This window comes from Panthera tigris, chromosome X (genome assembly GCF_018350195.1).
Source record: "Panthera tigris isolate Pti1 chromosome X, P.tigris_Pti1_mat1.1, whole genome shotgun sequence".
NCBI lineage: Eukaryota > Metazoa > Chordata > Mammalia > Carnivora > Felidae > Panthera > Panthera tigris.
Window position 1 is genome coordinate 125,818,038 of NC_056677.1, and position 25,927 is coordinate 125,843,964.

The 25,927-nt window shown below is 63.3% G+C and overlaps 1 protein-coding gene across 5 annotated transcripts; it reads right to left on the reverse strand.

Annotated features, from left to right (window-relative positions):
- Positions 1-2,705: 2,705 nt before the first annotated feature.
- On the reverse strand, positions 2,706-25,925 carry HCFC1 (host cell factor C1). 5 transcript variants are annotated; one of them, XM_042974072.1, is made up of 27 exons: positions 24,681-25,924; positions 18,687-18,835; positions 18,349-18,509; positions 17,533-17,741; positions 16,541-16,625; positions 15,930-16,036; positions 14,598-14,777; positions 14,435-14,493; positions 14,134-14,227; positions 13,693-13,853; positions 12,963-13,160; positions 12,428-12,652; positions 12,175-12,279; positions 11,462-11,681; positions 11,023-11,165; positions 10,737-10,875; positions 10,333-10,553; positions 8,198-9,683; positions 7,750-7,913; positions 6,674-7,118; positions 5,947-6,267; positions 5,713-5,831; positions 5,490-5,627; positions 4,932-5,117; positions 3,965-4,265; positions 3,343-3,406; positions 2,706-3,093 (listed from the first exon to the last, which is right to left on the reverse strand). In XM_042974072.1, exons 1-27 carry the CDS (start codon positions 24,871-24,873, stop codon positions 3,054-3,056), a joined length of 5,913 nt encoding a protein of 1,970 aa, XP_042830006.1. In that variant the 5' UTR covers positions 24,874-25,924; the 3' UTR covers positions 2,706-3,053. The 5 variants fall into 5 exon arrangements, with proteins under 5 accessions (XP_042830006.1, XP_042830003.1, XP_042830005.1 ...); XM_042974069.1 differs by having other exon boundaries at positions 6,674-7,250; positions 14,134-14,493; positions 24,681-25,925; XM_042974071.1 differs by having other exon boundaries at positions 5,947-6,264; positions 14,134-14,493.
- Positions 25,926-25,927: the final 2 nt, after the last annotated feature.

Below are 25,927 nucleotides of genomic sequence, written 5' to 3' on the forward strand. Positions count from 1 at the left end.
CACAGAGCCGTCTGTCGCACGCCTGGCACGTCTGCACGGGCCCTCCCCTTCTGGGGCCAGCCCCACGTGGACCCTTTGCACCAGCTGGTGTGCATCCTCCCACACAGGGGCATTGTTCCCGCTGCTCCAACCTGAGGGACACATGTCTGCCGTCTCCCTGGGTCCCTGCCCCCTGGAGACGCCTGGGCTCCAAACCAGATCAGAGCTGGTGCCGTGGGGAAGACGGAGCCATGGCTCCCGGTGTCAAGATGGACGGGACAGGACCCAACACAAGACACCGTGAACCCGGTGGAGGGAGCACTGGGGGGAGATTACCCTGGGAGGCTTCCCGAGAGAGGTGGCCATGAGCTGGCACCGCGTGGGTACACGCACGCGAGGGGAGAGAGGGAGTGACTAGATGAGAGGGTGACGAGGACGGCCTCTCCCACAGCCCTTGGGTCCCCGGCAAGAGCGACGGGATGCGGCACAGCCCCTCCTGGCTGGTTGGCGGGAAGTACCAACCCCGCCCGTTTAACCCCGGCACACCATCCACCCTGGCAATTGCGCCAGCAGCGGGGCTGCGAGGAGCTACTTCGAGACAGTTCCGTTCCTTCTCTTTCCGGGGCCTGGCCCACGTGCAGGACGGAGCCCGGGCAGGAGAGGATCCGCTCCGGCGGCACCTGCTGGGACTTGGACACGGGAACCACCCCGCAGGCGATACCCGTGCGTCCTGGGGAGCGGACACCGCGGGGGCCCCGAGCTCTCGGCGGAGAGAGCCCGGCTCAGTCCTCCCCAGCCATTCACGGAGGCCCGTGGCCGATGACCCGCTCTCTGGACAGGGAGTCGGGAGCGGCCGCCCAGGGCACCCCTCCCGTGTTCTAAACCCCGACTACCGTGGGACCTTCTGCGGGCAACCAGGCCCTGGCCCAGCTCAGTCCCAAGGGCCAGGGGCCTTGGCAGACCCTCGAAACTTGGGAAGCAGTCTTGGATGGAGAGGCGCCCAGGTGGGGCGGGCGGCCCTGGGGGAGGGTCACACCCCTGGCCTCGAAGTCCCATGAGCCCAGTCACAGTAAAACGGAAGGTGCTTATTTCAAAAAAAGTCTTTTAATTGTTCAAAATAGCACAAAACGACATCGCACTATGGTAATATTGAGTCACAGGGGTTACTCTACAATAGATGAACGGGTGTACTGTTCTCAGAAACAAGAGAAATCCAAGGGCGCTCAGGAGAGGGGACAGGGAAAACGACAGGACCAGGCGAGTGGGCTCCAAGGTGACGGACTAAACGTGACATTTTCCACAGCGAAATCTACTATAATACAACGAACCAGAGGCCCCAGAAGGTGCGGGCCAGCGGCAGGGCCGTGCGCAGGCCGGGCCCCTCACCGCGGCTGCGTCTCCAGGGCGGAGATGGGGAGCGGGGGTCCGGAGAGACTGGCTGCTCGCTCGAACTTGTCCCTCACAGCCTGCTCACGAGCCTGAAAAGCCTGGGTGCGGGGCAGAGAGCCGGACCGCCAGCCACACCGGGCAGAGCCCCGGGCCACCTGGGTTTGGCCCTGGGAGGACAGCCATGGCCCTGCAAATGCATACAACCGCTGGTGCCGATAGCCCGCCTCTTCCCCGGGCTCCCTCCCGGTGACGCCGCACACGTGCCCTCCCGGGCCGCCTCGGAGACCGAGCTCCCCTCCGTCCCCCGACCCCACCGCTCTGGACACCACTCTGCGTGGAGACGGCCGCTGCGGGAAGTGGCGGCCGAGGGCGGCAGACAGCCGAGCCGGTCATGCCAGGGAGGGGGCCCGGGGGGCGGAGGGCAAGGGGGGGCGGGCCAGGACCTGCTCCTCCTCTGGCAACTGTCAAGCTCAGTCCTACAAGTGTGGAGCAATCGCCCGAGGGGAGCGAGCTTCGAGCTTCGCCAGCTCCCTCCTCCTTTGTCCCAGAGGCCTGGGGACGGGCAAAGGGGCAAAGGGGCAGACGGCAGGGGCCAGCGAGAGGAAATCGGGCCAGGCGGCAAACATCACGCCTACAGGGGAGAGTCCACACCTCTCCTGCCTGGGCTGCCCCCAGCTTTTCTTCCAGAAAGATCCCTGCCAAGGCTTAGCCAAAGAGAAAAAAGTAAAAGTTAAAAAAAAAAAAAAAAAAAAAGAAAGAAAAAGATACACGTTCTGTACACAACAACAATGAAAAAGGGACAAAACCCCACACACTAAGGCTAAAATTACAATAAAAATGTTAACTTCATCAATTCCAACTTAAAAAAAAAAAATACAACAAATGCAGCAGTTGGTGGTGTGGCCCCTACCCCGACCCAGGGGCCAAAGCCGGGCTCGCTGGGGGCTGCCCTCCGCCCCGCCGGGAGTCAGGAGATTTGCACAGAACACTGTTCAGGCCACCACCAGGGGCCGGTTCTTCCCCCTTCCTTTCGCTTTCTTCTTGCGTTCTAGCTCTCTACCCAGGAGAGAAGAGGGAAGGGGAGAGGGTCGGAGTACGAAGGCCGCTGAGAAATCGCCAGGCTGACGGGGCTGGACAAAGCTCAAGCACGGGCCGCCAGGTGGCGGAGATGCAAAGGTAACAGGTAACACGGAAGCAGATGGGACATGTGGTGCGCGGGCGCCCGCCGGTCTTCTCGGGCCAGGGGAGGGGCCGGGGCTGGCTTCCTTCCGCTTCCTTGCCGCCCCCCCTCCGCCCCGGGCCGCCCCCTCCTCCCCCAACCCCCCCCCCCCCCCCGAACCAAGGTGAGAAGCTGCAAGAGGCACGCTCTCCGTTCTGTCTTCTTTGTCCAAAGTCTCTGTGTAGCGCCCGTCGAGGGCCCCGGCGTGGCTGGGGTCGGGGGCTCACCGCCACCGGACGTGCTCGCTGCTCTTCCAGAGCTGGGTTCTGCTCCCACCCGCGGCAATGATAAAATGTGCTTTCTTGAGATTATTTTAAAAACAGAAAGGGAGAGAGAATGAGTGGCGGCCAGTGGCTCCTGAGGGTGAAGTTTGAGCGCCGGGTGGGTGGGGTGGGTGGGCCCTGGCAGGTGGCGTTCCTGAAGCAGAGGGGGTGTGGCGAAGAATCCGGGAGCAGGGAGCTGCCTCTCACTGACCATCTGCCTTAGATTTCTTTGGAGCGGATTTCCTTGGAAGAAGAAAAGAAAAGAGGAAAGACACTATCAGCAAGGGTCCCGGCAGTGCTGGGAAACCGCGGGAGGGACTTGAACCTCTGTGGTTGGGGCCTGGTAGGAGCTCATACCCAGTTAGCACTCTCCAATCCTTCTAGGGAAGAGAAGAGCCATACTATCGCCACTGCTCCTTCTTCCCAGTGGTTGAGCCCCCAGCCTTCTAACCCCCAGCCTTAGAAGGTTCCCGAAAGGGGCATCCTGCTTACATTTCCGGAGAGGACATGGGCCGCTTGCTGGCTGGCTTGGCGCCGGAGCTGTCTTTACTGGTTTCTGAAGGGAAAGACGGCACAGTAAGCGGCTCAGCGAGGCGGGCAGGCAGGACGGCTTCAGTCACACGGCAGCACACAGGCCGAGAGGGCAACCGTGGGGACAGTGTGGCCCCCACCCGCACGCTCCGGAGCCCGTCGGCCCGAGTCGGCAGCCGGCCACTCAGCCTGCGTGTGCCACCTCCGGCGGTCGCCCCCGGGCTCAGGCTCCGAGGCCCTCCCTGTCCTCCCGTCATCAGCCTCAGGGGAACTGGCACAAAACCCGAGAGGGCATCCCGGGGCCTCCGCTCCCCCCCACCCCCCCCCGCCACCTGGGCTCGGGCCTCACCCTGTGCCTCCTACTTCAAGTTCTCGCCGTCCCTATCTCGCCTCAAACAACCCTGGACAGCATTCCCCGAGCCCACAGAGGAGGCAAGGTGCCCCTCCTGCCGCCCTCTGACTCCTCCCTGGCACCCGAGGCCACCTCCCTTGAGTCTGTAACAAAGCTCCAAAGTCCCGCTTGGGGCCAGGTCAGCCCACCCCACCCGGGGCTCGGCCGAGGAGCCTGACGGACGACACCCACCTTGCAGCCACCTGACTTGGGTGGCAGGGCCGTAGCCCTTCTCGTTGCGGGCGGCGATGCGGAAGATGATGGCGGGCTTGGTGGTGTAGTCAATGTGGGCGTTGGAGAGGCTGGACGACTGCACCAAGCAGGAGGGGCTGGGCCCGCAGTACACCCGCATGAAGGCCAGCTGGGCCGGGGCGGAGCTCTTGGGCTCGCCACCGGCCTGTGAGCTCTGGATGGCCAGGTACACCGAGTACTCGATGATCTTGCCGGACGTCACGGACGGCGGCTCCCAGGTGAGGTGAGCACCATCTGGACTCTAGAAGCAAGGGGGCAGAGGTCAAGCCGTGCCGTCTTTGGCCTTTATACCTCGATCTCCATCTGCCCGCCCAGGGACAGAGGAGTGAGAACACGTCACAGCTTCCAGAACCCGCTGCTCAGACCCCGCCCCTCTTCCTGACACAACGGCCCCGTCTCACGGTAGACACAGCAGACACGAGGAGCTGGGAGGACGTGGCCTCGCCTGCCCCAACCTGGAAGGCGGCCCGGCGTGACGACAAAATAAAACGAGCGGGGACTGAAGACACAGCCTTCGTCCACCTGCTCGGCCACCTAATGTGTGACTTGGCACTTAGCCTCTCGGTGCCTCAGTTTCCTCATCAGGTCCCAGACCTCCGAACGAGCCACAGGGAACGCGGCACGTAACAGACCCACACCGAACACGAGCTGCCGTGTCAGGGAGCAGGAGGACGACGGGGAGCCGGAAGGAATCTGCCCCCGTCACTCCAGCAACCGGTGACAGCCGGGACCAGAAGCTGCACTCCATGCCCGGCGGACCGTCCACGTCCTGGGGCCCCTGCTGAGTCACCCCCACGTGGCCCAGCACAGAAGGGAGCACCCCGTGTGCGGACTGAGGCTGGGCCCGCCCTGCCGCGGGCAGGTGGGGGACGAGCTGGGGGTAGGCCCGCCCCGCGGCGAGACTCACTTTGCTGATTTTAATGGCACAGGGAGCCCCCGGGAAGCCGGGCAGACACGTCTTGAAAGCGGAGATCTCGCTGAAGGGCCCCCGGCCGCAGGCGTTGACCCCAGCGACACGGAACTTGTAGGCCGTGCCCGGCTGCAGCTCCTGTTTCTTCAGCTGGCTGTAGTCGGGGACGGCGCCCGAGTCATCCTAGCACAAGAGGCCGGGAGAGCAGGGAGAGAGGGAAGAGAGGCACGTAAACCCCGCTGCCGAGCCCGCAGTTCTGGGGTGGGGCTCTGGGGCCAGCAGAGCAGCGTCCTATCCCGGGGAAGATGCGGACCCGTGTGGGAGAGGGAGACGGGGAAAGGGCCGGCAGCGGCGGGAGGGGGCCAAGCCTGCGCTCCTCTGCTGCTTCGAGGGGCGCAGGAAAAGCGCGTGGAGAAGGCTCTACGCCTGGCTGTGCTCGGGGCCGGCCCCGAGACAGGCACCCCTGGGAAGCTTCCGAGGTTCCCACGAGCCTGGATACCTGCCTCACGGCCAGGATCCACCCCGCCAAGGGCATCGGCTCCCAGGAAAACTTACGTCGGACGGGACGGCATCGTCTGGTGGCAAGAAATAGTGTGTCACCATTACGTTGGTACCCTTAATGACGCCCACGTCGAACCACTGGTTCTCCTTCTTCACGGGGGCTTTGCTGGGCGGGGGCGGTAAGTCTGGCTTCTGGAAGAGGAGAAGGAGGGCTCACACCCTCAGCCTCTGGGGCGCAAAGGCAGCACCCCCCGAAGCCCCGTCGTACAAGACTCACCACGCCCAGGGACTCGATGCCATTGGCCACTTCAGTCAGGGTCGCCGCGGCCTGTAGTTTGGCGGGGCTGGCTACCACGACCGGCTGGGGGGCCACAAACGTGTTGGACGGAGCCAGGCCTGCGAGGAAAGAAGACGTCAGCGGGCACGGCCCCAGACACCCGGCTGCCACGGCGGGGGGGAGGGGGCTGCCCTCGGGCCACACCACACGCGTCGGCTGGCCGGCCCCGCTTACTCTCAGTGGCCGTGGAGGGCAGCAGGGCCACGGTGCTGGGGACGGCGGCGGCCAGCTCGTTGAGGCAGTTGCTCTCGATGGCCGGGTCGTTGAGGCTGTCGGCAGGCGCCAGGGCCTCGGTGGGCAGGTGGTGGTGCTGCTGGGCCTGTGCCTCCTGCAGCTGCTGCTGCTGCTGCACCAGAGCGGCCAGCTCCTGCTGCGTCAGCACGATGGGGATGGTGGTGGCCTGGCCCTCCTGGCCCTCGGCGGACAGGTGGCCCAGCTCGGCCTGCGTCACGGCCGCCGCCGCCTCAGACGTGTCCATGGGCTCCCCGGTGCCTGCTCCGGGGGGGCGGGGGGGGGGGGGGGGGGAGAGACGCTACTCAAGAGGAGCGCTGGCCAGGGCAACCCATCGCCGGCCGCAGGCCTGCAGACCTTGTTTCCGGGCCCTCCCCGGCCCAAGGGACCCTGCCTAACTTTTTGGGTGCCATCCATGCCCAGCCCGGCCGAGCCGCCACGCTGGTCCCCCACCCTGCCGCCGTCACATGTGACTCAGGCTGCCTGCTGTGGACCGAGCCACCTCTCCTCAGGCCGCCCATCACTGCGGCCATCCGGCCAGAGCTGTCAGCAGGGAGGCTCCAGAACCCCGTGTCTTTGCTCCGCTCGAGGGCCCCATCTCCCCGTTGGGTCTCCCATATGGCCTCGACGAAGACAGAGTGGCGAGCTGCCCCCCCCACCCAACACCTACCCATGACGGCCTGCTGCGCAGCCTGGAGCACCGCCTGGATGGCCAGGGCCTGGGCCTCCTCGGTGGCTGCAGCCTGGGCGGCTGCTTCAGCGGCAGCGGTGACCGCCAGCTCCTCGGGGGTGAGCCCCGTCACCATGAGGGTGGTGGTGCCTGCCTGGGCCTCGGCCATCAGCTCTTGAGGAAGCGACAGCTGGTCTACTTCAGACTGTGTAGGCGGGGGCGGCTGGACCACCACAGTGGCCACCACGGCGGAGCTGGCGGGCTCCTGGCCCGAAGAGGGGTCCCCTGTACCGCTCAGATCCACGGCGGCTTGGAGCTCAGGGGTCTGGGAGGCTGACAGGACCTCGGCGGACTCCCCCATCAGGGGCGTGGAGGCGGGTTGCAGGAGCTGCCGTGGCGGAAGCTGCTGGCGGGGCCCTGGTGAGGCCTGGAGTTCCTCTGGGGGCTGCAGGATGTCAACAGCAGAGAAGGGCATGTCAGAAGTTTCTGTGTTGGCTATGGTCACTGTTATCGTGGCTGGGATGGGGACTTCGGTGGTCAGAGCCCCTGGGGTAGCCTCAGTCATTGATGAGATCTTCTAGAAAGGGAGAGAAGCCCCCGTCAGCGGGGAGGAGGGAGCGGCCAGAAGCAGGCAGCCTTCATCCTTCCCTGTAGGCCTCGACTTTCACTCTCCGTGGGCCAGCAAAACCCCATTCAACGGGGAGGGGCAGCAGGTGACTGAGAGAGAGCGAGTGCAGCAAGAAGAGAGAGACCCTTGGGACCTGCTGGCTGATTTTCACCCATCCTCAGAGAGGCTTCCTGGTTTAGCCAAAGGGGCACCCAGGTTCCCGCCCTGTCCCTCTTACAGGTTACTGCCAAATGACAAGCCGTGGGAAACAGCGAAGGAAACAGAAACGTCTGTAAGACGTTAGGCCTGGGTGCCCCAGGCGGCCCTTTTATGGTCAGCAAGAGGGCCGAGGCGCGGCAGTGTGCTCGGTGCAAGAGCGACACCTGGTGTCCAACTCGGGAACGGTACAGGCCACGGGTGCCGTGAGCAGCAGAGAGGAGGTACGAGGGGATCCTCCCGGGGCTCTTACCGGTACCGAGGGGCCCGGGACCGGGGTGGACTGTGTCACAGTGGTCACAGCCCGCGTCAGTGTGGAGGACACGGTTGTCGTAACGGCACTGGAGCTGGTGATGTTCACGCTGTCGCCCTGGGTGCTCTCCACGTCTCCCTGGTCACTGGCGGCTGGTGGGGGATCTGCAGAGGAGGGGGGCAAGCAGAGAGAAGGGTGACAAGCACTAGGCCAGTAGGGGCCTGTGGGGGTGGGGAGGCAGGTCAGCAGGAGCCCGAGGGCCTCCACCTGGCTTTGCCCCCAGGGGACACAGTCACCTGGAGAACTCTACCCTCTGCTGGGAAACCGAGCCCCAAGAAATCTAAGTACCGGCCTGTGGCTAAGGGGACCTCTCGGTTTCCACCTCCCTCAGCCCCCAAGCCCCGGGCTCGGGGAGACGACGAACGCCGGGCTGGCGGCCTTCGCTCACCTTGGTTTGAGCTCATGTTCGAGGTGACGGTGGTGGCCGTGTGCGTGGTGCCCGTCTCGTGCGTCTCACAAGGGGGGTTGGAGCACACCCTCTGCGTCGGGAAAGGAGCCAGCAACGAAGCAGCAGCCTGGGGGGCGATGGAGGGCGGCGCCGCCACCTCCAAGCCGGACTCCACGGGGAGCAAGGCGCCCACGCCGACCGACATGGTGGTACCGGTGGACGTGGTCTGGTGTGTCTCGCAGGGGCGGCCGGCGGGGGGCTGCTGCCCGCCCTCAGGCTGGCCCGCACCCCCGTTGGACGTGGCCGTGGTGGGCGTGTGGGTGGTGCCCGTCTCGTGGGTCTCGCAGGGTGGGTTGGAGCAGACCCGCTGGGCGCTGCCGGCATTCGAGGTAGTGGCGGTGTGGGTGGTGCCCGTGTCGTGGGTCTCGCACGGCGGGTCGGAGCAGACTTGGCTCGCGGTGGCCGAGGGGCACAGCAGCGCCTCCAGGGCCGTCACAGTCACGGCGCCGCTTGCCGAGCTCTCGTACACGGGTGTGGGGGTCCCCCGTGCCTCGCCGGGCTCTCCGGCACCCATGGCGGAGCGGACCGTGGTGGGGGTGTTGGTCGTGTGGGTGTGATGAGCCTCCGGCTGGCGTCCCATGGACGCCAGCTGACTCAAGCCGGCCACGGGGCCGCTGGGTCTGACCTGGCCACTCACGGCGGCCAGCTGCACGAAGGTGGCGCCGCGGCCACCGGCCTCCACCGCCAGGGCCGGCCCAAGGAGCGGGCCGGCCGAGCACGGGGCCCCGGTGGCCAGCACAGTCATGGCGGTACCGGTCACGCCGGTCTGGCGGGTTTGGCACGAGGCCTTGACGGAGCCCTGGGCTCCCTCCGACACCCCGGCGGCCACGCCGACCCGGACCACGGCAGGAGCGGTGCCGGCCACGCAGGCACGGCGGAGGTCTCGCTGCTGGCCGGCGCCAATGCTCGACACGGCGGTGGTGGCGGTGCTGGTGGTGCCGGTCTCGTGGGTCTCGCACGGCGGGTTGGAGCAGCCGTGCTGCCCGGCCATGTTGGACGTGGCGGTGGTGGCCGTGTGGGTGGTGCCCGTCTCGTGGGTCTCGCACGGCGGGTTGGAGCAGACGCGAACCACGCTGCCGTTCTGCTGCCCCACCGTCGAGGCCACGAGAGAAGCGGCTGCCTCCTGTCTGTCACAGACGAACTGCACTTGGGTGGGCTGCGGCTGCCCCCCGAGGTTAGCCACGACGGTGGTGGTGGCTGTGTTGGTGGTACCCGTCTCGTGGGTCTCGCAGGGCGGGTTGGAGCAGACCAGCGTCACGGTGCCCGGCTGTACCTCACCCTGGCCTGAATCGGCGATGGTGACCGTGGCCGTGGGCTGTTCTGTGGTGGGCGAGGCCAGAATGGACACAGGGAGGTCATGCACGGGCTGGGCCTCGACTCCACTGGGTGCCGTGATGAGCGTCACCTGGGTAGGCTGGGAGACAGGCTGCGGGAGACGCCAGATGGGAAGTCAGCTTGGGAACTTCCCGTCTGCCCGTCCCTCCCACCATCCTGTAGCGCCACCCGTGCTGCCGGGACCACGTGGGCTCCTAAAGGAACAGCCTCCTTGGTCAATCCAGAACCCGCTTGCCCTCTGACCCCCAGACGCTGGCTTGCTCAGGGACCGGGGAAGAGACACGATCCCCACCTCAAAGGCCACAGGCACTGGGGAGCGGCTGTGGGGTCAGGGAGGGAACCCCGCTAACCCAGCACCACACAAAGGCCAGCAACAGAGGCTTTGCCGCTTCTACGGACTCAGCTGAAGACGGACGAAGGGAAGAAAAGTGCCATGTTGCACGTGAAGGGGATCTGTCGCGTGCTCTAGATCGCGAGTCGAACAGCCCAGTGTTCAACCACTGGAAAGGCCTCGCGTCTGAGGTCTCAATACGACGGACGGTTAGACAGTGACTGAGAATCATGTGGCGCGACAGGGACGCGGGCCCCGGGTGCCACGTGGGGGAGGAAAAGAGGACGTGGCACAGGGCCCCAAGACAAAGCCCGGAAGCCTTGAGCTGGGGCTCAGACATGCCCGCCTGGGGTCACAGACATGTGCCCCCCCCCACGCCCCTCAGCACCGTGCTCTCCGGCCGCCCTACCTGCATGGTGATGGTGGGGGTGGTGAGCCCGCCGGCCGCCGTCAGTGTGGTCTGCGCAGCCGACACGGTGATGGCGGTGGGGTTGATCACTTGGCTCGAGAGAGTGGCGATGGTGCCCAACGTGGTGATGGGCGTGGCCAGGGAGGCGCTGGTACTGTGGCCCCCAGCTCCGGCAAGGCTGGTGGAGACAGTGCCTGTCACTGTGCCCAGGGTCGTGACGCCTAAGGGCAGGAAGGGGGCGGTAAGGCCGGTGGACGCGCCTCCTCCCTTCCGGCAGCTCTCCTCCGGCACACCCCAAGGGAACGGGGGGGGGGGGGGGGGGGGGGGGGAGAGGGGCTGGGAGAGGGCGCCGGCGCCCGCCAGCCCTCCTGTGGGGAAGCGGGCCCAGCCTACAGGCTACACACCTGTGGTGCCCTTCACAACCAACGTGGTGACTGCTGGCTTGACGGCAGAGACGGTGACGGGGGTGACCAGGCGGACACCCCCCATGGGCACGGTGCGGAGGATGGTGCCCGGCTGTCCGGGGGCCCCCTTTAGCACCACCTGGAATGCCAGAGGAAATCGCCCCTGCGTCACTCTCAGCTTGCCTAGAGCCTGGGCTGCCCCCCTCCCAGGCCCCTCAGGACACGTGTGGCCTGCTGGGGTCCTGGCCTGGACACTGGGGTGAGGAGAGGGCCCGGCACGCCTCACCTGGGTCACTCCTTGCTGCCCGTGGCCAGTGGCGATTTTAGGGACAGCTGTGATGATTTTGGCAGGCGCTCCGGTTCCTGAAGTCATCACCTTGGTGGTGATAATGGTGATGGGGGACTTGATGCCCGGACTGCTGGTCACACCTGGATGGGAGAAGGGCGGCTTGGCCTCTGGAGCTCCTCTTCTCCGGCGCCCATTCCCTACTTCCCTCGGGCCCTCTTCCAAGCAGTCCCTCCCACTGCCCCTCACTGCAAACAGAGTGCCAGGTACAGCCGCAGCCCCGCCACCTCCCTATGAACGTGCGACAAGAGGCAAGGAGAGAGAGGAGAGAGAAAAAGGAGAACAAAAGCAAAAGCACGCCGCAGCCCAGCCCCCGTGTGCCCATCTGGCGTCCGCCTCCTGGAGCGGCCCCTCGCCAGCGCACCGCGGAGGCCCCTACCTGTGGCGCCGGCCTGCGTGATGATGGCCGACATGGGGATGGTCTTGATGATGGTGGTCGTGCCCGGCTTGGTGGTGCTCGGGGACACGCTGCTGATGCCCAGGATGGTGGGCTTAGTCCCGGCCCCGCTGGCCTGCGTGGTAGTGATGATGGTGGTGGGTTTGCCGTCCGCGGAGGTTACCAGCTTCAGGATGGTCCCGGCCGGCAGGGGCCCTTTGGTCTGCGACAGAAAAACACGTGGAAGCCTACTCAACAACAACAACGTCGACGACAACGTCTAGATGCAAAGAGTGGCTCAGCCGACTAAGGGTCCGACTCTTGATCTCAGCTCAGGTCTTGACCTCAGGGTTGGGAGTTCAAGCCCGGCACTGGGCTCTGTGCTCGTGTGCTGGGCACAAAGCTTACTTAAATTTCAAAAAAAAAGGCCAAACAAAAAGTACGTCTCGAAAAGGAAAACAGCCGGAGGAGAACAAGGTGAACGGACACCACCGACTAGCACGATGCAAACGGTGGCAGAAGGTCTGCTCCGGCTACTCTCTACCGGTGGCCCGAGCGGCTTAGGGGATGTTCTGAAGACTGAGAGCGACCGCACCAAGCAGCAGGACTTTCTGCACCACACGTGCTCGAGGGATCTTCTCCGGGAGGGGACACAACTCCTTCCTGTGGCCCGGAGCCCCCTCATGGGTGTCAGAGTCTGGGTCCCACAAGCTCACCTGGATGATCTGAGTCACCGGGCCTGTAGATGCCTGGCCTGTGACCGCTGAAGTCTGAACCGGTTTGGTCTGAACCACTGACATCACCTTGCCCAGGTTGGAAATCTGAAACAGAAAGGACGGAGCAAGGAGTGATCCGGAAACCAATTACGAGTACGGCTTGGGTCCGGCCTCTCCTGACCCGGGCCCAGGCCCGGGGTAGCGCCACAGGCCGGTCGCGGCCCCATGTAGCAGGGTGGCACCCGTCACTCACCAGAGCACTGCCTCCTGGGACAGAGATTGGGCTCTTCACCAGGGTGATGGTCTTGGTGACTCCACCCACCACCGTGGTCACCACCTGGGCTTGCTGGGCCACTGTCACAGTTCCCGACTTATGCACTGTGATGATGGGGCGGGTGGATGTGTTGGCAGCAGAGGAGACAGACGTCCCCACCTGAGCAGCCGCAGTCTTCAGCATCCGAGTGGCCGGGTTGCTCACCTTGAAGGGGTGGCGACGAGCCATGAGTGGGGCAGGGTGGAGAGGCCCAGCTTCCGCCCAGAGGGGCCCGAAGCAGCTTGCCGGGCTTTGCCTCTCCCGCACGGACGGAGAGCAAGGCCAGCCTCAGGCTGCCACGTCCCGAAAAGTACCCACTCGTTCCAGAGCCCGTGGCAAGCGGCAATTACGGGCCGGTGGCCCCATGGGGGCAGGTCCAAAGCCCGGAGGGAATGACTGCTGTCTTAACACGGCGCTCAGAAGCCCCCGGCCCCGAGGCTCCCCCGGCTCAGAACCCGGCACAAGGAATGCTCACCATGACCGGCGAGGAGGCCACCTTTACAGTAGCCGGGAGGGTGGTGGTGCCTGGCGTCACAGCCACGGTTTTGACGATGGTCGTGCCTGCTGGGACACTCAGCACCGTGGGCGCTGACGAGGGCGGGATCTTCTGGGTGGCGGCAGCTGCAGCTGCCAGCGCGGCCATGCCGCTCATCTGCGGGCTGCTGCCAATCACCTGCGGTGGGCACAGGGGGCGTGAGCCCACACTCGGCACCAGGACCGAGGCTGCCTCGCCCCCTGCTCCAGACGCTTCAGCAGAACCCATCGAGAGGCCCGGCCCTGCCCGGAGAGCCTCCGTCCCGCCCGGCGTCCCTCCCAGCAGCACCTATCGGCCCCACCTTGGCCCCTGCCGCTGACCGGGTGCAGTGGCCCAGCAACAGGATTTTGCCAGAAGCTCTAGATACTTTCTAAAGACCACAGAATTAGACACAGCTCTCTCCTCCTGGCCCTGGGTCAAACCCCAGGTGCCTAGGTCCTCCCTGCAGGGTTCCAAACAAGGAAGTTCACGTTTAAGATGCCCTTGTCTGAATCAGATTCAGACAGCAGGGAAGTCCTTCCGAGGCATCAACTTATTAACTCGTATTAACTGAGTGAGGACAATTTGCCTCACCGGTACATTCCTGGCCCAGAAAAGCCCAGGCTGAACGGCACTAAGGCTGGGTGCCACCAACCACCAGGAAATCCCACCCCACCCACCAGCTCCTCACCGTGCCCTGGGCACTCTGCGTCGGCACAACCATTCGCACGCCTGCAGGAAGGGAGGTCACGGTGACGGGGGCTTTCCCAGCCTGGCTGGCAGGTCGCATGGTGACCAGCGGGGTTCCTGTCGTAGCCTGAGGACCGGTGACTTTGAGAACAGCGGGGACGCCTGGCGAGGGAAGGAGGTGGCCATCAGCAGAGGCCTGGGCCTCCGTCACACCCGGTGCGAACGCGAACTGCTTCTGGGACCTGCTGGCGCTTCACACCTGGTCCTTCCAGACACCCTCAGCCACTGTCCCCGCGAGCGGGCCCGAGCTTTCTCCCGGCCCCAGCACTCGGCCACAAGCCAGTGCCACCGACGGCCGGGTGTGCTATCTTCAGCGGCCCTCTCGGGCACACGGCCTCCCGGCAAGTAGCCCCTACCCTCTGAAGTGCGAGGCCCCGCTCACCTTGAGTCCTGGCCGCCGTGGGCACGGAGATTGAGCTGCCGGGTACCGTCGGCAAGACCTGGATGGCGGTGGTGGTCGGGGGCGCGGCAGCAGCCTGGGGCAGGAGCGTGATGCCTACCTGGGTCAGCGGCTGCACGGCAGGTGCGGCTGCTGCCGGGGCGGGGCTCTTGGGAGGGTTGGCGGGCACAGACGGGACCGGATTGGGCGTGGGGGAGGCGGCAGTAGCGGCCGTGGCGGGAATGTCATATTTCTGGAGCTGCAGAAGGTAACTGTCGGCTGTCGCCACGGCCCCCCAGCTCACCTCCAGGGAATTGGTGTTGGCTCGTACCAGCTGTACCCGGGCCGGGGGTGGTGGCTTTTCTGCAAGAGGGCACGGCCGGTGAGAAAGGGTCGCGCCGGGAGGCCCCGCGCTGTGGCTCCGCTGCGCCGCGGCAGGCCCGCAGGCCCCCGTGCAGCCGCCTCACCTGTCTCCAGGTACCACAGGTCCTTGCAGCAGACCTGGTTGTTCCAGGCCTTTCGGTAGCCGTCGCGCCCACTCCAAATGTACAGGCGGGTGTTGATGGCTACGGCACAGTGGCCGGCTCGGGCCCGGGGAATATTGTCCTCCAGCGTGTCCATCAGGATGGTCTCCCAGGCCATGGTATCTGGGGACGGTGGGGTTGGAGGTCAGTGAGGACGGCAAGCGAACCCACAACCCCCAGTGGCCCTCTGGCCTTTCGCTGTCAGGGATGGGGAATCCAAACCAGGAAGTCATTAAAGAGTACTAAATTAAAAACAAACAAATGAACGAACGAAAGGTAACTCGGTATGGCAAAAAGACCGTAAAAGATATGATTATAAACCACAAACTGGGAAAACTATTTGAAACGCACAGCCAGAGGTCTCACTTCTCGCACATCAAACAACACAAGAGCCTAGGTAGAAAAGAGACGGGCAAAGAGGAACGCAAGTTACGGAAAAGGCGACAGGAGGATCTAGGGGAAAATACATACCCTCGCTCAAAATAAGCGAAACGCAAACTTAAACCATAAGGTGCCTGGCAATTTGATTCCCGTGCCTGTGGTAGCCGGGGTTCAAGGTGAGCCAGGGGTGCTGGGGGGCCGGCCCGTGGGGAGAGTCAATCACCTATTGAACTTGGCAAAGAGCTGTTTGACGGTCGCCACGCCGGCACTGCCGGGGGCATCTACGCGGGCACAGCCTCTGTGCAGGATGGCTTGGCGACATCCTTCGACAGTGATCCTACCTCTAGGCTTTTACCCTTCAAATACACTTGCACGGAGGTGAGGACAGTGCAAGGATACTCACGGAGTAGCGTCTGTGCAAGTTTCAACACCTCGATAGCAATTCAAAAGAATGAGGCCGCTCGCCGTGCGGGGATGGGACGGGACGGTCTCCGAGACAGAGTAAAGCGAAAAGCCAGGCGTGGCGCGGCGCCGAGAGCAGGCTGCCGTCGTGTTTGTTTATAAAGGAACCTACAGACGACGCTTGGACATGTAGAAAAGTCCCTGCAGTGGGGAGGAGAAGCCACCAGCGCGGCTGCCTCTGCAGGATAGGAGGCGGGAGGGAGGCTGCGCACGGTTAAGCGTCCGTGCTTTCGACGGCGGGCCACGTGTAGGAAAAGAGCCTACTCAAAAATGAAAGCAGGGAGCGCCCTCAGAGTGCTCGCACCAGTGGCTGCCTCTCGTGGACTCGAGGGGCACGGGCCTTAGAAGCACACCCCACACAGCTCTCGGGACCGAGGAGGGCCAGCCTCCCGCAGCCCTCCACAGGCTACTCCGAGCCCGAGGAGGCCATACCCAGGTTGAGACAAGCCAGTGTGTTGGTACACTTCCACTCCTTCTCGTGTGTGGCCACTTTGACGTCATCCATGACGAGAGGCACCCAGCCACCAAACACGTACATTCTGGGACGAAGGAGGGAAGAGTAGGAGAGGGTTGTAGAGGAGGTGCCGAGCTAGAGGCCACCTCTTCCATCCAGAAAGTTCTAAACACGCTTGGTCCTCCAGCTCTCCCCGGGAGAGGCCCCCAGGACGCATGAAAGCTCTCGATGCCACCCTGTCCTTCTCGGTGGCTCAGCCCTCACAAGACCTGCGTCACCTCCACCACGTGGAGCCGTTACTCGAGCTCATCTAAAGCTCACCTCAGTCCCCATCATTCTCATATTCGCTTTGGGACCTTGGCACTGACAAAGACACCCGGCTGCTCGTGGAGAGTATCTAGGACAGTCTGCGCCCCTCTACCCCGAGTCTGTCTCGGTCTCCCAGGGCCGTAATGTAAAGACAGGGCTGCGGAAGGCCAGCCCAGCCGGAAAGGGGCCTCGGCAGGCCTTAGGAATTGCAGGAACAAAACCGAGAGCCCTGTGGGGGTGGGGGCGGGCCGGGAAGACAAGAGCCGTGGCCGCTACTCACTTGTTTCCTATGGTCGTGGCTGAGTGAAGACTCCGGGGAAGAGGCGCCACCCCACTGAGACTGGGCTTGTTCCACGTCAGAGTCTCTGTGCAGAGCAAGGGAGGGAGGGAGGGTCACCTACGCCATGCCAGACACGGGCCCTCCGACCCAGAGGACGCTGCCCAGAAGCAGGGAAGGCTCTGGAAGGTGGGTGCCTGCGCGCACCGTAAGAATTCCGGGCCTGCGCTCCCTCCAGCCCGCGACAGGCCCTCTGGCCGGCAGGTGCCAGCACTTCCCAAGCCGCGTTCACCATCCTGGCGGCTGCGCCCCTCCCACGCTTCCTGAGCACCTGCTAGGAGGCAGCTGCGTCCCTTGGGGCTGGGGCGCGTCCCCCACAGGCGCTGCACTCCACGCCCCCCCCTCTGCTAGCGCACCGGCCCCCACCCCACCGTCCACAGGCCAGGCGCCAGGAATCTCACTCGCGATCACCGGTTTCCTCTGAGTGCCGGCGCTGACCTACCGGACAGGTGCCGCCGGCCAGCTTCTCCCTCAGCCTGCCTTCAGGTCGAACACCCAAGCTGCCTCCTACCACTCCTCACACCCACCCTGCTTACCGGCCCAAGGAGCCCCTCGAGGTCTTATGGTCTCTCAACATCCCACCTGACCGTGACACACCAGGGCATGCCACTCCTGTTAGAGTCCACCACGGATGAACGCTACCTCATCTAGATAATTCCATCCTAGAAAGATCTTCGCTTCTCTCCCCTTATCCTCCTATAGGACGGCAGACCAACTCAGCCAACCGAGCCTCGCTCTTTCTTAAGAGCAGTGCCACAAGCTCGGGGCAAAGGTGACTGACGCACACAGGGGCCCCCCGCCCCAGAGGATGAGGGGCAGAGCAGTACACTCGCTCCCTGGGCCGTCAGCCCCGTCTCACCACCCTACGCCGGTGGCCCAGCCCAGTCTGCTAACTTTGCTCCGAGGCTCCCGGAACAGCCGTAGCCATGTCTTACCGATATCCAAGGTCCAAAGGTCCCCCAGCCTGCAGCCGCTCATCCCTCCATAGATCACCAGCTTGGACTTCTTGTTGTCTTTCTCAGTATAGACCACAGCAGTGTGGGACTCCCGGGGTGGAGGCAGAACGCCGTAAGTGATGGGGATGTCCCAGGCCACCACTCCGGAGCCCGGCCGCAATTCCAGGATGTATAAGTCATTCAGGTACCTGCAGAAGAAAGGTCAGTTCTGGCAAGCGCTGACTCCACGCACCAGAGGCCTCGGCAGCTTCTAGGGGTGAACGGCAGACTCCCTGGGAGACAGAGGGGGCCAAATCTACGTTGAACTCCAAGTTCCTCTACCCTCAGCCCAGAGGAGGGGCTGCCAGAAGCTCCCAAGGATAAGTGTGAGTCCGAGGGGAGCGGCAGGCTGCCTCGCACACAAAGCCAGGCACTGTACGTGGGCCCCCGGGGGAAGAGGGGTGCTGGCTTGGGACTACCTTCAGACTTCACGAAGGCACTCAGCCACCAGCCTTGGAAAATACCACCACTAAGTCTGCAGGTAGCAAGGGCTAGGAAGGAGAGCGCCAGCCCCAAGGTGGCCTGAGGAGCAGAGACCGGCCCAAGGCAAGGTGGGTTGCTGACCCCTGGGCCCAGCCCTCCTGCCATGCCACCTCCTCTTGGTTAGAGACCTCGGAGCCAGAAACTCCTTCGAGGGCATCTAGCGTCATCCTCTCACATCACAGAAGGAAGGAACCCGGCACGGTGCCATTGGCTGGCATGTGGCGAAGCGCACCCACCCTCATGGGCTTGCACGTGGAGAGGACGAGGCCTCACCTCGGAATGTTGTTCTTGGGGTCCTCGCTATCGTTGGCCAGACCCCCAAACAGGTAGCACTTGTTGCCCACGAGGGAGAAGCTGTGCCCGAGCCGAGGACACGGAGGGGGTCCGTTTTTGGGCGTCTTTGCTTTGAGTCTCTTCCATTCCCACCGGCTTGCCTGCAAAATCAAGACTCAGGGATTTAATCAGGAACGAGCCGGCCACCATCGGGGCCTGGGCCATTTGTTGTGGAGGGAGGACCCGGTAGGGGTGAGGGAGGCACGGGACCATGGGAGGCCTCCTGGGCAGCCTCCCCACCCCCACCCCCACACGGGGAGCACGCTGGGGGCCGTTACCTGGAGCTCATAGAGGTCATTGCTGTATTTCCCATACTCCACCATCCCACCAAACACCAGCAGGCGAGTGCCGTCACACACGAAGCCATACGCGGCACACCCAGGGGGGATGTCCCCTCTCACGGCTGGGATGAACCACTGGTTAGTCGCTGGGGAACGAAAGGAAGAGGAAGAAGTCAGAATACCTTGGGGACTCCTAAGAACCAGAGCCCCCACTCCTCCCACTCCCCAAATCCAGCAGCCCACGAAACATGGCCTGACAAAGGAGGAGCCAAGGCAGCGCCTCCTTGTCCCAGGGTGTGGGGCCTTCTCATTTCAGTACCCAGTCCCAGCACCCTATCCGAGCCATCTTTTAAGTCCCTTGCCTCAGAAGCCACCTTGCGACAGCCTGCAACCACCTGGCTTCTCATCAAGGTCGTCTTAATAAGCGGGAAGTCACTAATTCATTAGCTTCTGGGAACGTGGGCTCTGACTTCCTTCCCCAACTGCTCAGTGGATCATTGGAAAGAAAGGCCTAACACCCAAGACACCCTCTCGGTGGCCCCATGCACCTCTTCCTGGGGGCACGGGGGCCACACCTCCAAGTGGTTCACAGAGTGACCATGACCAGCCAGTGCCCTCCCTCCCTGCAGGTGCCGGTGGCAGGAGGCGAGCAGGTGAGGGTGGCCAATCAAGGAAGTCCAGTCTGCTGGCTGAGGAGAGCCAGGGAGGGGGGCAAGACTCCATCTCGGCTGGCGTTTCCTAGGTGATGTTCCACACCACCCCTCCCCTCATGCCACACCCACACCAATCTAGAACATTCTTGAAATCCAGAAGCGGTGGCAGTAGCATCAGCTTCTGAGGCAGCCTCCACAGCCTCTGCTGGCTCAAAAGCATCCCCCGAAATCCATCCCCTGTAACCGGGGCTGGGGTGGGGAGACCACCAGAACCATCCAGCACCCCGCTCCTTCCCTCACTTAAGGCTTGTGTCCTATGTTCAGCTCCCCAGACGCTTGCCAAGCCAGGGCCTCCCAGAAGAGTCACGGGGCACACATCCTCCTCTTTTGAGGGGTCCTTCTCATTACACATTATTTAAAGGACTCTCCCTAAACGGCACGCCACACTCTCCAAAAACCTCAAACCGGGCGCCAGATGCAAATCTGATTCGGTGCCCCTAAACCGGTATTGGTCAAACGTCAGTGACTTGAGACGGAGGCACCGGAGCGTGAAAGGGGCAGCCCTGGAGTCCAAATGAGGGTCAGGATAGTCCCACGGGGAGGGCCTTGGGGGGCCCCGGCCGCTCGACTGCTTCTCAGCCTCTGCACAGGCACGTACTTGGTTATGCATACATCCTTCCTGCGTACTAGGTAACAAGTCCTTTGTTGTCACCCGGGGGCCTCATGTGCGCATTGGCCCAAAGGCCTGTCCTCATCTAAAAGCACACCCATAACCCCCAGGACAGTTACAGCCTTTCCTGAGGTGAAAGCGTTCCTGTCACTCCCCACTCCCCACCTCTCCAGCTTTGCTGTGGAACAGGCTGTTGACCCCCTCCCCCCTTCAATGGTTCGGTTGGGGTCACTGGGACTCCAGCACGTCCAGCACCACTGTCCCCCTCTGCCGTCGTCCTGGTGCAGGTGCGAGGCTGCACTGCCTGCTGCACACGCGTGCGCCCAGACCCCAGGTCCCGGCTCCCTCCCTCACTGTCATTCCTGGGGCAAAAACAAACCAAGAAAAGCAGCAGCTTTCTGTGCCGAGGCAAACCACCCATTCACAAATTGGAAGTTTCATCCAACTTACCAGGATAAAAAGCTGAAAGAAACCTGGGAGACTGCCTAGGCCGAGCTCCCTCAATTGATAAAGGAACGGAACCCAAGAGAGGAGGTGACTTACCTGAGGTTATAGAGCAAAACAGACAGACGCAGGCAAGAACCTTGTCACCAGCTTAAAAGCGACCGCTAGGTGCCCACCAACGGCCCCATGTACAGGGAGGAATCGGCTATCCTTGCTCACCTGAGCGCCCTCTGGGCTGCTGCACGCAGCTACGGGGCCACCATGGGGCCAGCGGTCAAGGCCTGGGACAAAGCTACACGGCAAACAGGACCGACCCGCCGCTTTCCTATCCCGCTCTCATCGCTGATGCGGCCGGCCAGGCTGGAAGTGACCTGTGACACCCCTCATTTCAGAGGCGCTGGTCTTGTTCTAGAACACAGGGCAGGGGCCCTACACCGCCATCAAGAGCGGTCCGTCGGGCACTTGGTGGCATGAAGCCACAGCCCCAGTGCTGCCCTCCAGATGGCACCGCTGCCTCAAACACACCGGCTGCTCTCAGCTGCCCCTCAATCACGTTATCTGTAGTTCATCCAGCGGGGAGTCTCGTAACCCCGCCTCCGGTCCCTTGTTCTCCATTCACTCCAGCCGGTCAATGCTCGCAGCTGGGGGCGTGGTCTGAGGAGAGGAGGCCACCTGCACACAGGACCCTCCGTGGGCTGGTCAGAAACCTGACTCCACCTTGTCTCTCCTCAGCAAGCCTGACACCCGCAGTTTCCGTGTTTCACCAGCCGCTCCCACCCCTTTCCACACTTGCCAAACCCACCTGTAGTTGCTCCCGTCAACCTCTATGCACCCTCCCCTAGAGACCCGCACCCTCACAGTTGGCACAGTTGGGTAGACCGACCGACCGGTAGCCCTTCTGTTTGCTCGGTCATAACACGGCGCTTCCTGTGTGGCAGACACAACACCAAGTGCGGGGAGGCACAGAGTAGACCGCTCCCATCCTCAAGCTTCCAATGTAGTAGGAAGGCTGCCACGCCCTCCCCCCCCATGATGGGAAAAGCAGCCCGGGGCGGGGGGAGTCTGCACCAAGGTCAAGTCTGGGGAGCACAGAACAGGGCAATTTGGCAGGGGGGCTTCTCAGAAAAGGTGACTTTGGAGCCAGGCCTTGAAGGGTGAACAGGATTTCCTGACAAATGAAACTAACAGGGCCAATCAGGAAGTGACTGCAAAAGCCAAGTGAGAAGAGGGGAGGTCTCATAATGGAGGGGGAACGGATCTGAGACAAGCTCAACTTAGTGACCAATGAGCTACAGGGACAGAGGAGCAGCGAGGTGTTTCCAAGGGGGTGGCCTGTGCCTGTTAACTTAAGAAGAGAGCCCAACTATGTCCAGGAAGAGCTGGACTCCAGGCACTCCCGCGTGACCCTACCACCGGCTGGCAGGGTGACCCTAGACCTGTCACTTCCCCTCTCAGACCCCAATTTCCTCATGTGCAAAAACAAGGAAGCTCCGCTAGATGCTTTGCAATGCTCCTTCCAGCTGTTAACAGTCAATGGACATTAAAGAACCACGGACGCAGACCAGCCTTGGGCAGCTGATGTGGTGACTGGCCACAGTCTCCCCTTGGTACCAGGTCCTCCATAATCCGCTTTGCTACCCTGAAATACAACTCCCCAAGGCCAAGGACAGTAGCTACCCTAAGAACTCCCAAAGGCCAATCAAGTATCCCACAGCCGCCGTGGTAACCGCCGCTGAAGAGGAAGGACACACTTTCTCACACACACCTGCTGGCCCCCAGCTCGTCACCCCCAGACCACCGAGCTAACCAAGACGGCAAAGTGCTCACAAGCGCCCCAAACGCGCCCACCGAGCTCAACAACAAGGAATGGGTCTCCCGTCCCGCAGAAGGAAGAGGGCGAGAGAAGAGGGAAGAGGCGCGAGGATCTGCCCTGCCCTGACTTAAACCGAAACGCCGGCAAGCGGAAAGGCAGCCAGGCAGCCGTGCCGCCACTGGCGGCAGGAGGGCAACACCAAGCCCCATCTGTCCCGAGGGGAGCCCAAGAACCCTGCAGCTACCAGAAGCGCGGACACACAGCGAAAGCCGGCCAAGTTCCTGCGCCCTTCAGATAACGGGCAACACTTGGTGAGGACCCGGGAGTTGGGTCTGCTGGTGACTCTCCTGAGAAATCGCCTAAGGAGTTGATAAGGGCAGTTTCCAAATTGCTAACTGGAGGAATCCGGGGCTGCGGCCCTTCGGAAGGCGGACTACCCTCTACTACACGACCCACACTTGCAGATGGGGAATGAATTAATGCCAAAGTGGCCCGATTCATTTTCATAAACTAATGAATATGCAGAAGCCCCTGGAAGCAGTGGACTTCAGAGCTGATGGTAATTAGGCCCCTGTCCTACTTTCTAAAATTGTATTTCCCTGTTAAGGAGCCTGCTCCGGGCCTTGTGAGAATAAAGACAGTCCAAGGAGTTTAGAAGGTTCTGCTCAGGGCGACGGCCTCTCTAAAAACAGCCCTGCCCCTCAGCCTCACCTTCCCCAGCTGACTGCGGCCACCGCAGCTGTCTACGCCGGCAGGGAGCACCGCCAACCAGCCCGGCCTCGCTGGAGGCAACAGGTGCCGAGAGCCGGAATGCAAAGGGTCGCCAGCGACCCACCAGCCTTTGAAAGTCAACTCGGTAGGGGCAGCCAGCTACAAGGTGCGGAGAAAATTGCACTCTGCCTCCAGGGAGGGGGAGGGGAGCACCCAGCCCTCACTGCTCTAACCACTTTCTCCCTTGGGCGCCAACTCCCAACCCCAGAGCACCCTCACAGGTGGGAGGTGGGGCCCAGACTCAAGGAGCTGGTATTGCCAGAGCCCTGGGAGAGAACAGACCTGGAGAAATGGAGTCTGCTAGATGTGATGCCTGGGGGCAGAGCTGGAAAACAGCTCCCAGCCACCGACCCCAACGCGTCCCCCCCCCCCCCCACCCCCACAGAGGGGAACTTCCTGAAAGACCACTGACAGGCGTGTGGGTGTGCAGGGCGCGCTGTGAGACTGCTCTCCCCCCTCCGCGGGGGGGGGGGGTCTTAGGCTCTCTCCCACTCTCCCCCCCAGAACACAGCGCACACAGGCCCGCTGGCCTCAGGGAGAGTGCCCAGCCCCTCCTTCTGAGCAAGGCGAGGCGCCATGAGCCAACGTCCCTTCCACAGGCAACGGCTCCGTGTGCAAACCAGGCCAAGGGGCCGCCACGGGCAAGAGGCTGCAGGAGGCTGCGGCCCAGTCCGAGACCTGGCAAGGACGCCAGGCAAGGGGCACGCACCGCAGCTTTGTGTGTCCCGAGGAATCCCGTTCCTCCCGATTAACAGCGCCCTGGGATTGGGGGAGGTATGGACGGGGGCACGGCAACCTCGGCCTCACAGAAAGAGGAGAGGTAAGGGTCCACCTAGCCCACCATGGGGTCACTGGAATTCACCTCCTACACCGGAGGGCCCCCGATCCAAAAAAGAAGCAATTTGGAGCAAACACCGCAGAACTAAATGGCAAAAGGGGGAGCAGCAGCAACGCCGCCCTATCTGTGGGTGCACAAACCCTGAGACGGTCACCCAGCGGGGCACACAACCCCCCAGGTCGGAATCAGGGGCTCAACTCTGCCCCTAATCCGTCATCTAGAAGCTGTCATTTCTCCCGAAAAAGCATCAAAGAGGAAGAAGAGCTGAGCAGGCGCAGAAGGAGGGAAGAAGGGGGTGGGACTTTGCCTGCGCCAAAGGGACGCATCCGCCAGCCCGCCCGCCCGGCGGGGTAACGGTGTCTGTCTCGAGTCAACGCCGGCGACGCCCCCGCCCCCTCACCAACCGGACTGGATTTCTGTCGGATAATGAAAAGCACCCCTCAAACGCGGGGGGGGGGGGGCGGGCAGAGAAAGAACGGGGAGAGAGCAGGATAAGGCACAGAAGCCGGGCCGACCAAAGGGTCTCGGGAGAGAGAGAGCAGATCAGTGCGGAGGGAGAGGGAGGAACGGGAGGGAGAGGGAGGAACGGGAGGGAGAGGGAGGAACGGGAGGGAGAGGGAGGAACGGGAGGGAGAGGAGGCAGGAGGGAAGGGGAAGAGAAAGGAGGGGAGGGAGGGCGGAGAGGAGGGAGGGGAGGAGGGAAAGAGGGGGAGGAGGGGAGGGAGGGAAGACGAGGGAGAGGGAGGAGATGGAGGGAGGGAGGGAGGGAAAGATCCCAGGACCCAGCGGGCTTTGCACTCACCCGTGTTGTACACGTGCAGTTCGTCCACTATCCCCTCGTTGCCGCCGCCAAACACCACGATGAGTTCCTTGATGGCCACGGCTCGGTGGCCGTGGCGGGGCCGGGGCACTGGACCCGACCAGCCCACCACTCGCTTCCAGCGGGGCTGCAGGAGCACCGCTGGAGAGTTGGCGGGCGACACGGCCGAAGCCATAGTTACGGGGAAGGCCGCGGTGGGGGAAAAGTCACCAAGCGGGAAGGGAGCCCCCCCAATTCCTCTCACACACACCCCCTTTCGTCTAAGGTAGCTCTCACGGAGAAGCGGTTCCTCACACAGCGGTGGACGGTTCCATGGAGGCCGCCATCTTAACTACCCTCCTTCCCTTCGGCTCTTCCCCTTCTTCTAGCTCACCCCGTCTCTTCAAGAGCCTCCCGAAACTTTCGAGCGCCTAGCCCCGAGAAGCCGGAGGCCGCCGAGTCCCGCCGCCCTGACAACTCGCTCGGGCGCTCCCGCTTACAAGCTCGGGCGGGAGGCCCTGGGAGCCGCCATCTTGAGCCGTCCCTCTCTCCTCCCTTCCTCAGTCGTAGCCCTCCCCCGCCGGAAATGGCGGAGCCCCGGCCCGGTTCCCACACCCCCCAAGTCCCCTGCACTGGCCGGCTTCCGGGGCGGGTGGAAAGGAGCCACAAGCGCCGCGGTTGTCCCAGCCCCGCCGGCGCTCACACCACAATTGTGGGAGCCGCCATCTTGAGACCGTCCCGCTTCCCCGCCCAGCGCTTAGTGCAGCCGCCGCTCCCGAAACAGCCTCGACACTCGTAAAGGACAAAGGCGCGCCGGAGGCCAGTGGAACGAACTCGAATTCTCGGGGGCTGGTCGGAGACTCGCGCCGTACAGCTTGTGAGGTCTCGAACCTCTCCCCTGAGTCCGCTTCTGCTGCTCAGGCTGCGCCTGCCGCCCTGGGAGCCGCCATCTTGAGACTAACTCCCCCTTCCCCCCTATTCTCTTCCTCCTGGGTCAGTTCTTCCACTGCAAACCAAACGCAAGGCAGCGTCCGATCCTCGCTTCCCTCTTTATGACTCCTTCCCACAGGAGCCGCTCCAAAGAGCCAGAGTTAGGCCCCGGAGTGGCAACTGTACGGCAGGAGGAGCGGTAACGGCAGGGCGCTCATGCCTCCTCCCTGGGAGCCGCCATCTTGTGTGAAGAAGTAACAACTAAACATGGCGGCAACGGCGGTCGGGCGAGGGGGCGGAGTCGGACTACGTCACTGTTT

Excerpts from the sequence above, each read along its gene's own strand:
- HCFC1 (XM_042974069.1), bottom strand. The coding sequence starts at position 24,873 with ATGGCTTCGGCCGTGTCGCCCGCCAACTCTCCAGCGGTGCTCCTGCAG. Across the intron at positions 18,836-24,680 it reads ACTGCACGTGTACAACACGG|CGACTAACCAGTGGTTCATC; the intron begins GTGAGTGCAAAG and ends TTCGTTCCCCAG. Across the intron at positions 3,094-3,342 it reads CCCATGTCCTCTCCGGAAAT|GAAATCCGCTCCAAAGAAAT; the intron begins GTAAGCAGGATG and ends TCTTCTTCCAAG.